The 13316-nt window shown below is 40.9% G+C and overlaps 1 protein-coding gene across 3 annotated transcripts in view; it reads left to right on the top strand.

Annotated features, from left to right (window-relative positions):
- Positions 1–13316, top strand: part of LOC149141582 (uncharacterized) — a 498683-nt gene that overhangs the window by 130724 nt on the left and 354643 nt on the right. For all 3 annotated transcript variants that reach the window (XR_016265175.1, XM_089452912.1, XM_089452913.1), the window contains one exon: positions 6210–6298. Coding sequence is in view for 2 of the 3 variants with exons in the window: in XM_089452912.1 (XP_089309038.1) it covers positions 6210–6298 (89 nt within the window). In the remaining variant the exon portion in view is untranslated. The remainder of the gene's footprint in view (positions 1–6209; positions 6299–13316) is intronic.

Raw genomic sequence — 13316 nt, 5'->3', positions numbered from 1 at the left:
TTTATTTGTGAAGGCTGCAGTGTGTTTATTTCGATGTTGCCGTAGCAATAAATTGAATAATTAATTTATTAGTTAGAAGAAATAATACCAGTTGCTGCAATAGGATTCCATATTGGAATTTTCACAAATTGCTAATTGGTCACATAAGTGCGCAAGTAGCCCTCCAACCACTTATTCACTATCTCAGTCTTCGTTTGTCTGTAGATGATAACTAGTGCTAGGAGTGAGCTCGGTCGCCACAAGGCGAAATGACTCTTGCCAAAATTCCCTCCCATAAATCTACTATCCCTGTCATTCACAATGGTCTTGGGCAAACCATGTAACTTGAACAACTCTTGGAAAAACAACTCGACCACCTGTGAATCTGAATATTGGCTTGGAATAGCAAAAAGTGGGTAAATTTATTCAACTTGTCAACCACCATGTAAATGCAGTCTCACCCCTATGCTATTGGGTGCCCCGTGATCAAGTCCATAGAAATGCTCTCCCATTTCCTCTTAGGAATGGGAAGAGGTTGATATAGACCTGCTAGATGAGACAACTCCCCTGTGTTCCTCTGGCAAACCCCACACTCCTGTACATGCCTCAAAACACCCCCCTTGAGACCCCTCCATGTAAATCACTCCCTAATTGCTCGGTAAGTTATGAGAAACCTCAAATGTCCCGCCAAAGGTGATTCATGTGTTGCATGCATAATCCTCTCTGAGTTGTGACCTTGGCACCAAGTAGATTATGTTCTTGTAGTAGATCACATCATCCACCACCTTGTACCTGTCATCTCCAAACGTGCCATCCGGCATCTCGCAAGCTTTCCGATCCTTGGAATACTCCACCAATAGTTGCTCGTTCCAATCTTGGGTGATATCAATAAGAGAGAGTGTCGTGGGTGCATTTGACACTATGTTGTGCTTTCCCTAGACATATTCTATCTTTAAATCGTAGGCCTAAATCTTGCTAATCCACTTTTGCTGCCGTTCCTGAAGCTCCTTTTGCTCCAAAAAGAATCTAAGGCTGTTGTGGTTAGTCTTCACCTTAAATATGTTGCCCACCAGGTACTGCCATAATTTGGCCAATGCATGCATTATGGCTAACATCTCCTTATCATAAATGGAATACATCCTCTCATAATCATAGAGCTTCTGGCTCTCATATGATATGGGGTGGCCTCCCTACGTTAATACCGCCCCAATGCCCTCACCAGATGCATAGCACTCCAAAACAAAGGGATGTGTGAAGTTCAATAATCCCAGAACTAGACATGTGCTCATCACCACCTTGAGGCGCTTAAAGCCCTCTTGCATTGTGTATGTCCACTCAAATGCCCCCTTCTTTGTGAGGTCGTTAAGGGGTGCAACCAACTCAGAAAATCCCCTCACAAAGCGCCTGTAATAAGTGGATATGCCTAGGAATCCTCTCAACTTCGTCACGTTCGTGGGTGTAGGCTAGTCAAGTATGGCCCGAATCTTCTTTTGGTTGACTCTAACTCCATCCACCTATCACGTGCTCCAAATGCAACATCTCTGTCAACCGAAGCTCACACTTGGACATCTTAGCATAAAACTATTGCTCCTGCAATATGGCTAAGACCTCCTCCAAGTGTTGTAGCTGCTCCTCCTATGTCCTGTTGTATAAGAGTATATTGTCAAAGAAGACCAGCACGTACCTGCGCAACTTCTTGTGGAATACATGGTTCATAGAAGACTGGAAGGTCGTTGGTGCATTGGTTAGCCCAAAGGGCATCACCAAGAACTCAAAATGCTGATAGTGACACGTGGACACAGTCTTCGGGATGTCCTGCTCTCTCACCCAAATTTGATGGTACCTTGAACGTAGGTCTATCTTAGAGAAGCACTTGGCTCCTCTAAGCTCGTCTATCAACTCGTCAATGCGCGAGATCAGGTACCTATTCTTTTGATTCTTCTTGTTCAAGGCCCTGTGGTCAATGCACATACAGAGAGTCCCATCGTTCTTCTTCAACAACACCACAAAAAAAGCAAAGGGACTAGAACTGGGCCTGACGTGCCCCAAAGCGAACAAATCCTGTATGGCCCGCTCGATCTCATCCCTATAAGCCTTGGGATGCTTGTATGGGGTAGTGATAATTGCGTTCACTCCCTCCAACTCTATCGTGCGCTCAATCCCCCTATCAAGTGTTTGACCTAGAGAAATGTCCCCAAATACCCCCTGGTGTTTCTCCAAGAGCGCAAGGATCTTTGGGCGCGACTGGTGTGTCTGAGTACTTGTCTCTAAAACTCTAAGCTCCACAAACCACTTTATATCTCCTCTCCGTATATTGGCCTCCATCTAATGAGCTGATACCTCCTCTGGCAAATAGGAGTGCATGCCTCTCAATACCACGAGCTTCCCATCTGGCCCGATGAAGTCCATCTCCAACTTCTTCCTATCGGTAGTGACTCATCCCAAGGAATAGAGCCACTAGATACCCATCACCACATTGGTGTCCGGTACATCAACCACAAAGAAATGATTTGTCATCGAGTAGTTCCCCATGGTCACAGTCAAGTTGGGAACATAGCGAGTACACTGCATGGTCCTGTCCCCTGGCACCAACACTTAAAACCCCTCAAATGCCTTTGTGTGCAAGCCTCTCCTTCGCACCATCTGTGCATCAATGAAATTGTGGGTAGCCCCACAATCCACTAATATTGACACACGCTACCCCTGCACTGTCCCTCTGATCCGCAATGTCAAATATCTTGGAACCCCTCTCAATGAAGCAATAACCCCCATAATGGGAAGGGGTGGACCTCCTTCTCCTATGCCCTGTGGCTCACCATCGTCTCCATCTGTCTTCGACTCAACCTCATCCTCTGGCTCATTGTCTGAAAATACCTCTATGTAGTGGGCCTTGCCCTTGGTGCACTGTGCACCTATGTCCTGGTGCCCATGACTCCTGGCATGTAAAGCGCAACTTCCTCCTCTAGAGGTCTCTTCTAGTCTCATCATCCAAATTCCCATGCCCTGGCATCTCCCTCTGTGGTGGGGGCCCGATATCTCTACCCCTCTGTGGGAAAGGGGGTCTAGTGGGTATTGGTGCTCTAGTCTTGGGGATTGCATCCTGCAAATCCTGGGCTCTGCTCGCTGCATCCTGAAGCGAAGTAGGCCTATTCGACCTCACTAACCCACGCAAAGGCTCAGCTAGACCCTCCACAAAGAGGAAGACTTTCCTGGCCTTTGACGGATCTAGCACCATCATTGATAGTCTCAAGAACTCTGCTATGTAATGCTCTGGGTTGCCTGTCTGCTTGAGCTAGGGTAGTTCTCTGAAGTGTAACTCAGGGTCCCTTCGATCAAAATGATCTATCACCCTCTGTGTAAAATCCTCATAAGAGGTCACACTAGCATGCCCCAACGTAAATAGCCCATGGAACCACCAATAATGAGCTTTCCCTTCCAAGTACAAAGTAACCATTTTAATGGTTTCCACCTTTGTCATTTGGTTAAGTTGAAAATGTCTCGAGTTTTTCAGCCCATGTCCTGGCGGTGCTCTTGGAAGAACCATCAAAAGTAGAAAGGAACAATCTCCCAATTATGCGCTGCAAGCCTGAACTCTGCGCAGATGCCCCACCGGATCCCTTAGCCTTGTTTCCATGTTTGAGCTAAGAAAAATCTTTGAAAGTGAGAGCAACTTGAAACTCTTCCCCATGGACTTATACTCACGAAAATAGTCCCCTAAGGGCATATTATTCATATCGGTCTGTCCTCCAGTCCCTGTAGTAAAAATTGTGGGCATGGTAGATGTGGGTGGTCCACTGTAGATGTGAGGGTGGCTTTGAGGGTTGGTAATGTCAATATGGTGGGATGTGCCTGAACCCTCTCTTGTAATGAACTCCCCATGGCTGACCTTGTTACGATTTTGTTGTCTTATCTCATGTAACATCTCCTTTTGCCCTTGTGCCATATCTTCCAAGACCTTCAAGATGCTCTGGAAATCTACGTTCTCCTTAAAAGTATCCCCCATGTCTGTTTCTACTATCCCCTATTAGGAACCTCCGAATTAGGGGTAATCTGCAATTCCCTTTCTTTACTTTTGTATCTATGTCTTCGGTATGTTATATTCTACTTGTCTTTTGGGGTCATAGAAAGGGTTTCTCCCATAGCTGGCCAGATCACTGCTCTGATACCACTATAATAGTCCTAATGGAAATATTAAGTGAATAATAGAAGCAAAAATATGGACATGCAACCAAAATTTCAACACACACACAAAATATCAGATTACACCAGCAATTGTACCAAAATACTGAGCCATTTTATTATTTTGAGTAGAATGGAGTACAAATAGATAGGAATAGAGGAATTTGGGCTTGTTATAGCAAGCAAGGTGAAACCCAGGTGACAATAATGATGGCCAAGCGCTGGAAAATCTCCTCTCCAATTTCTGCGTTGACCTAGTAATATTATGTTGTTGTTGCTAGATGGAAAATGGGAAATATGCTCTCAGATGTACCTAGAAAATTCTGAAAATTTAGCTGGTGCACTTTCTCAACAAGACCAACAAAACCCAGAAAGGGTTTGGGCTCCTTCCAACCAACCCTGGGACCCCTCAAGAAATGCGAGTTCCTCAAACACCCAAAAATTCACACCTTTGGAATTGTCATTGAAAATAGGTACTAAAATCCCTGAAATTTCTCCCAAAATTTGCCTCTGAAACTCCACCCAATTTGGCCTCAAATTCCCCTTTCTCCTCACCACAACAATTTAGCTTCTCAAATGCCTGCGCAAGCCCAGCCAATGAACCTCTACGTAGTCACTGTTGGAAAACAAGGAACAAACCTAAGTTGCACGAAGCACCGAAATGTTACAAATTCCAAAACAGGTATGTTTAGAAACGTCACCTCCCAAAAATGGAAATGTCAGCCAAAACGTCCGCTGAAACGTCATATATGTATATAATTTAGTGTTGCGAACATCTTGATAACATCCCGATTTTATCTCAAAATCACGATTTTTTGGCCTAGCCGATGTTTGTCGATTTTTAAAGACATTTTTATGGTATCTTAATTTTGCCAATATTTCCCGATTTTTACCGATATTTCCCGATTTTTACGATTTTTTGGTTTTCTGGACCCTTGCCGATTTAATCCTGATGCCGATGTTCGCAACATTGATATAAATATTAAAGGAAATTTATAAATAAGTGATAAACACATTATCTTGCAAGAAAAAAGGGAAATAATACCCACAGTTGACAATTTAGAAGGAAAACCAAGTATATATTAACTCTCATAGATGATTACATGATGGTTGAGTTTCAACGGAGTTTTGGATTTTCGGTTACGGGTATAGACCAAAACGTCAAGTTCCTAGAAGTTTCGTGCAACATAGGAACAAACACTGATCCAAATAATACCACAATTCAGAAAGATCCCAATCCAATTGAAGTCAAGAAGTATTCAGAAGTTGGAGTTCAAATGACAGAAATTTCAAGTGAAGACCAACAATTAACTAAGCGACTTTTGTACTTGAAGGAAATCAGATACCTCCGGTGAACCAAGAAATTGCCACAAATAGGTTAAGGGGAGATCAAATCACAAGAACTCCTTACCGACACCCAAATCATAAAAGTAGACATCTCATCCAGTCTGCAAATCCATATCACTTAGACAAGAAACAATTGACTTATGTTCCGAAGAACATCGATGATACCATAATCCAGTCTTATGATAACAATTCATCCCAGGTTTCCAGTAACGAAAGATTCCACAAAAGATTAATTTGGGATGGCTAGATCATTTTACTGTGTGGCAATTTTGTATGACACTCAAAAGTTCATATTGTCTTGTATCATTGAGGATGATAGTTCCACAAATTGAGGAGATGAAGAGACATTACGAGACAGAAAAATATATGAAGCCTTTTCATTAATAAGCTTTGAGGACAAAGCTTTTCTAAAGGGGAAGGCAATGTTATGAATGTAAATAATTAAATAATTAAATAGTAATAGTGATTAGTGTACTGAAGAGGCATGTCTCATAAGATGTGACTATTCGTGAAGGGGTACCTGCTTAGGTATATATATGGGACCCTCATTTGTGACAAGCTCATCATCATATTCTCATTCATACATTTTATATATGTTTGTATCCTCAATGGACATCTTCATATTCCAAGTGTTCTGGAGTATTTAACTTGCGATTACTAACTTCGTTTGTAACATAGGTGATGTTGTTTGCTGTCTGTAACAGATTTAGTTTGTCAATCCGGTCCTGGATCATGGCCTTCTTTGGTCTACAGCAAGTCAGCAGTTTATCCTATGGCACACAGTGCAGTACAGGTTTTCTCATTTACAATCCCAATAGTATATAAGATGTATATTTTCTTGAGTGCTCTTATATGTGATCTATATTCACTTGTTTGAAAGATAACATTGCATTTTTCTATAGAAATGCATATCTCTTCTGTTTTTGTAGGCATGCAATTAGTTTAAATATTTTATACATAGATTGTTGAGAACTGTAAAATCTTATCATTCACTAAGATGTTCATTGCAGCCTTAAAATATCTCTGTGCCAATTTGTTTTGAAACTGCAAAAGGTTGAATTTTCGAGTATCATCAAGTGAGAACGTGGCATATGCATATTCTTTGTGAAAATATATAATCAAAATGGCTTCTTTTTTTACTTATGATTATATTCTTCTAATGTATGGTTGAACTTGTATGGTCAGATCCATTTTACCAAGTGTAGTGTAGGGTCTTTCTGTTTTTTTGAATGTATTAATTTTCAATTTGTATAGTCATGCTAAGAGGGAAAAGTAACATTTATTAAGCAAATTGAAAATATTAAAATCCTGATTCGTTTGGTCCATTCCTGGTATGATGATCTTTTTAAGCCATATGTTATTACCTGTAAATACCTTTGAACCAAATAACCCAATGGCGTCAGGATAACTATAAGGGAGCAAATCCTTGTGGCTGATCAAACTTCCTCTCACTTCCAAATTGGTGCATGGCAATTTCATGGGGCTTTGCTAGATGATCTGAGGCCTCAACCTTGAATTCCCGTGGGGAAATACTAAATAGCACCTCAATTTGCAATACAACTTGCTGATTTGCAATATCATACTCAAAATCTGCACTTTTCCTCTTCAAATTAGTGATACTAAACTTCTCAGTTGTGATTAGATATATCAAAATAATGCTGGGAAATCACAAATCAGAAATAATCTTCCCTTATTTCTGTTGAAAATTGTAGCCATGGTTTCCATTTCCATCAATGAAAATTAAAGGAAGAAAGGAAAAAACAAATTGCAAATTTGAATTCTTAATTTTCTCTCCAAAATTAACAAGTCAGCTGTTGGACGGTGTTGTCATTGATGTCAACCTTGAGGTTTGACTTTGACTAAAACTCCTGTCATTGATGTCAAACAATTAATGAACGCTTCTTATATTTGTCTGGATTACATCAAGTTGGAAGCTCCGCTGTTGGATGGTTGAAAACCCTAAGGTTCTAGGCTTGTGTTCCATGGTCAATTTACATATCTCGAACTTGTCAGAGGTTTTTAGAGAAGCAAACCATTCACTGTGTCCCAGAGGTCATCCCTAATGGATTCTCCTCATCGAGATGTTTCTGGTGGTATATGGCACACCTCTAGAGGCCACCTGGTTTGAGAGATATTCAAGTTTGAAATTGAAGACCCCAACTTGTGGGCACAAACCCCACAAGGATAGTAACATAGCGTCAAACTATTAGTTGAATAATTTGGATGTCCTATTAGTGAAACTCCTTGAAAATTTGATGATGTGGCACCTTTACATTATGCCTAGATGGATTCTCTTCAAGGTTGTGCTTAGAATACACCTCAATCATTATTTGAAATTACAAAAGGCATTAGACTCCATCAAAACCTCAAACTCCCATTTCCTTAGTCAAGAACCTCTTAAGCAATCTTAAATTTTGGTGAAAGAATTTACTTGGAGGACCCTACAAATATATCTTAAAATTATAAATCAAAATGTTAAGGGTCGTTAGGCCTAAAAGACAAACTATACTCAAAAGTCAATCTTATCTTAGGGTGTCAACTTTAAAAATAATAAAATTAAATTATATCCAACAAATCCTCCAATGACTACTCTTATGAAGCCCCTCTTAACCTAAGATTGTATCTATAAAATGAGACCTAATGTTATCATTCAAAACCATGTTCCTCAACAAACTTATATAGCTCTGAACTTCGGCCATCCTAAGACAGCCAAAAAAAATCAGAAGATAAGGGTTTGAAAATTTTATTTGCACTTGGTTATTTGGGATATGTTTGAATAGATTTCTCCGGCAGGAGTCTGAATTTCAAAGTTGAGCAGCTCTTCTAATTTGGCCCTCACTAGGGCTCTTGCACAGGTCCAAACTAGCTCAAAAAGCTTACCTTTGCATCATTTCAGGACCTCAGTCTTTTAAGGATCCACGGATATGTATTTTACCTAAGTTCTATGATAAGAAGATCCTCATTCCTTGCTGTTCCAGGCACCAAGATAAGGTAAGATTGCAAATTTATTTTTGTGATCTTGTGGCAACTTACAAGTATAGGCATAAATCGTGAACATTAGCTGATTGTGTGATATTCCCAAATTTTTGTGCATGCAAAATCACTTGGGAGGTTTGCATAATTTTGGAAATATTAAAAATGAGAGATATTTTTATGGTGAGAGACGGAAGAAATCATTATTTTAATGAAGAATGACGGCAAAAAGTGTCCTACTGGAAAATGGGCCCCACCAAAAAAATAAGAGGGAAAAAATAGAATCTGGAAGCTATAAGGAGGCTCAATGGAGAATTATAAATAGAGGAGGGACTCAATTGCAAATCATTCTATTCTATTCTCTCTCATTGACAATTGAAAGGAGCTCAAGCGAGTTCAATAGTTTTGAGCGAAACTCAATAGCATATTTCGGTGGGCTGCGAGTGCCACCCTAGTTAGCTTTGGGGAAGATTATTTCAGATCTTCCATGGGTGCTTTATTGGTTTGATTGTTGATTCATCTTCTGAAGAGTTGATGAGATTTTATTGCAGAGATCATTGGCATTGTGATTGACTTTGCAGGGCTATTCTTCCTTCCCCCAAGGGACCAAGTTATTCACAAGGAAAACAAACATTGTTGAAGTTTCTAAGTTTACTTAGTTAGAAACCCTCCATGCACTTTATCTTATTTATTCCTACCTATTTGTTATTTTCCTTAACAAGTTATTTACAATGTAAATACTGAAAATAAACACTAGTGCATGCTCAACATATTACAGATCAACAACTAAAAGAAACAGAAACAAACACACCATATGGCACCATTATTTTTGGACTAATGTCCTCGGAAAAACCCAATGTGGGAAAATCGGTGCAACTATCTTAGGGTTTTCTTACTAAGCAATATCAGAGTACAATCTGGGTGCTGAAACTAGCCTACCCAACATAGAATTTCCTTGGCAGTAATAACTCTCAGTTTCTAGCAAATCTTCTGGCTCAAACTCAGGATAATCTTTCCGGCAGCTACTCTGCACAAATCTGCCCCAGAAACCCCAGCGTCAGCCTCTCTCTGGACTGCGTCAGCCCCTCTTTGCCTCACGCTGGCCCTGCATCACCTCGGATGGGTTTGCGTCAGCCCTGGGAGGCCCTGCGTCAGCCCTCTGGTCCTCTGCGTCAGCCCTTTGGCCCTCTGCGTTAGCAAGGCTGGCCTCTCTGAGGCTCTGCGCAGCTCCCAGCTACCTCTGCGTGGCCCTGCGTGAGCCCTGGTTGGCTCTGCATCACTCTCCTTGGCTACTGCGCTGCTCTCCTGACACTATCTCTACCTCTTTGTCTCTCTGTACTCAAATGCCCCTTAGCTGCATCTCCCGATTTCTCCACCAAATTTCGTGGCTAGAGCACATCCGATGCTACCCCAAATCAACAATCTCTCTTAGCGAGGACTGTGCTCTAGCAATACTCCTCACTGAGTATTACTCTGATCAATGTTGCACGAAGCGGGAGCGAAGCGGAAGCGCGAAGCGGAAGCGTCATTTTCCAAAAATCTAGGGAGCGAAGCGTCCGCGGAAGCGTCTGCTATATATATATATTTTTATATATTTTTTTGCATTTATACTCAAAACAAACATCCCAAATACCAAATTAATTGTAGAAGACATGAAAACATGCATATTTTTGCATAAATCAAGATAGATATGGCATCCATGATTCCATTGTAGTTACTAGTATGTACAACAATCATCTATATTCTAGCTATTACAAACATACATCAAATTTTTAAGCATATTATAAAACATAAAACATTTAAGCATATTATAAAACATAAAACATAGAGCATATTATGATTTATCTAGCAAGTGAGCAACTGTCAACATTTGTCATGTCCAAAATTCAAATAATAATGTTTACAAAATATGTCACTTGGTCACCGCCAAGCCAAAAAGGTTCAAAATTCAAATTCACAAGTCTACAAGTCTAATGAGTAATCTATGACAAAAAGAAGTAGATTGTGAATATATCTACTAATCTCTCCTCCTTCCACCACAAATAGAACGTGATGGCGGGCCTCCACGTGGTGGCAATGAAGAAGATGGTCCCTGTGTAAGTCGTGGCACTGGAACTGATGAAGAAGAACCCCCTGCCGTTGGTGTTGAACCATGGAACCTAGAAACCAAGGGACCAGATGGGGGTGGGGGTGGTGGCATATCAACACCCGTGTCATCATCCTAGAATCGCTCAAAAAATTCATGCAAAAAAAAAAACACTAGTTAACAAAAAAATTAAAAACATGAATTAGAGAAATGCTTTATAAGGGAAAATTGGAAAATTCATACCACAATGGACATACCTGGATAAGAGAATCCTCTAATTGCTCTAGTCGCAACACTCCATCCTCCAAATTGGGCTCCTCTGGATTCTTGTCCCAAGTCAACAAGTCTTTATTAGACTTTGCATCTTCACAGTAATGGGACAACAATCGCAAGTTGTAATGAACATAAACCAAGCTCTCTGCCCGGTCTAAATTCAACCTGTTCCTTTTAACACTGTGGATGAAAGAATAAGAGCTCCAACACCTCTCTGCAGAAGAAGTGTTTACCACCTGTGATAGCACCCGCAATGCCAAACTCTGTAGAAGTGGAGTAGGCCCTCCATGCATGTTCCACCACTCAAGAGCAGAAAAATGCTCTCGATCTTGAATTGCATGCATGCTCGAAAATGGACCAGTGTTGCTCGTATAGTTGCTCACCTGTCTCCGTACCAATGTAGCCTCCTCCTCATCAAGGATTAATCTACTCAATGCAGCCATATATTTTTCGTGAACCTCTTTATCTTGGTGTGGTTTTCTCCTGACTCCCCCCCCAGGTGCTGGTTTTGAAAGCCATGATGGATGATAGTATTTAGGTGTCAAAACATATGCTAATGCATGCAATGGAACATTTAGCATATCCCATCGTTTTTCCACCTCTTCACGAATATAATTGTACAAGGTGGTATCTCTAGGCTCAACAATGTCTTTAATCTGCCCCAACATGCTATCCATTTGCTCATACACCTCCCCAATTACTGGTCGATCTGAATCTGCAAACTTGATCATGTAATAAATTGGTTTGGTGAATTGCAAAACATATTTAACCTGTGACCAAAAGTAACTGTCAAGAACAGTGTCCTTGACTTCATTAGCACCATCTGTACTGACGTTAATTTCATCCCATGTTTCAGCACACACCAAATTAGTTAAAGCTTGTCTCACCCTCACTAGCCGCCTAAAGGTGAGGTAATAACTAGCAAATCTTGTCTTTGCAATTTTAAGCAATTGCAACTTGGAGTAAGTGCCATAGAAGTAGTTTACCCTTGTATGCCCTGTGATGAATTTAATGAGCTGCTTCCCTTTCCTGTAAACCTCAGCAATCATCAAAAGGTTCAATGTGTGAACCAGGCACCCAGACCAAAAGATGTGTGGATGAGTACGCTCAATAATTTTTCCTGCTAACTTACAATTTGCTGCATTATCTGTGATCACTTGAACCACATTATTCGGACCAACATCTTTGATTGATTTCAATAGGAGATCTGCAATGTTTGGTGCAGTTGCACTGATGGAGGAGGAGTCATGAGATGCAATAAATACTGCACCACTAGAAGAAACACCAAGAACATTTATCAAATGTTGGTTTCTAATATTTGTCCACCCATCTGATACAATGGATACCCCAGAATCCACCCACTCATGTGTAAAACGTGTCAAAGCTCTTTGAACCTTAGCTTTTTCTCTTTCTAATAACACTGTTCTAGCTTTCTCATAGTTGGGGGCCTTGTATCCTTTTGGGGCTTCATTGATGGCCTTTACCATTTCATGCCAATAGGGAGAGCGAAGCACATTGAATGGTACACCGCAAGCACAAAGAAAACGGACTATCTTTCCATCCACATCATCCCTCCCAGTAACATTAAGGAAATCCCCTATTGTTTTTCTACCTCCAGAGGTTGCAAAAGTACCATGAGGAGATGGGCAACTACCAAATTTAGAGGTTGCACTTGATTCAGAATGAGTTTTTTGTTTCTTGTTTTTTCGTTGTGCAGCCATCTCTATTTTGATGTATTTTTGTCTTTGTTCACTTGAAATGTTTGGGCAAATGGTTACCCCCACAGAACCCTTTTTTTCATCACTGTCTAGCACCCCACAAAGATGCCTCCTCAGACGGGTATATGAACCCGTATATGGTTTTCCTCCATGACAACCATGAGGGCACATCCATTTGTAAGATCCACCACCCTTTCCCCCTTCAAGTTTGGTCACATAGTTCCACAAGGGATTTGATGTACCTTTCCCATCTTGTGCTTCAGTGTCCTCTTCAAGTTCATCCCCTTCCTCTTCAAACCCTTCCTCCTCATCATACATTGGGTCACTACTATTAGGACCAAGTTCATCCCCTTCCTCTTCCCCTCTATTCCTCACCCTTGCCATCATTAAAACCAAGAGTGGAATGATACATAGAAGCCAAAAGAACACCATCTTGGAATATGGATATAGGTGGTGGACAACCTGTAAATAAAGGAGCAAGTAGAAACAATGGGAAAGAGTAGGAGAGAGAGGAGAAAAATACAATTTTTTTTTCAAAAAAACAAGGGAGTTTGGGGTTTGAACTTACCTCTTTAGCTCTTGTAGATGAAGTCGTCCAAGCTCTTGCTCCAAGCTCCTCCTCCTTCTTCACTCCTCCAAGCTCTCCTCTCTTCTCCTCTCCTTTCCTCTCTTCTCTTCTCCTCTCCTCTCTTCTCTTCTCCAACTCTCATAAACTCAAAGTGAGCAAATGAGAAGAGAATGGGGGCTTTATTCTTTTCTAA

Source organism: Pinus tabuliformis, chromosome X (genome assembly GCF_031772625.1).
Source record: "Pinus tabuliformis cultivar Carrire ecotype Pingquan chromosome X, CPIR1, whole genome shotgun sequence".
NCBI classification, from domain to species: Eukaryota; Viridiplantae; Streptophyta; class Pinopsida; order Pinales; family Pinaceae; genus Pinus; species Pinus tabuliformis.
This window is presented reverse-complemented; position numbering and strand designations above follow the sequence as displayed.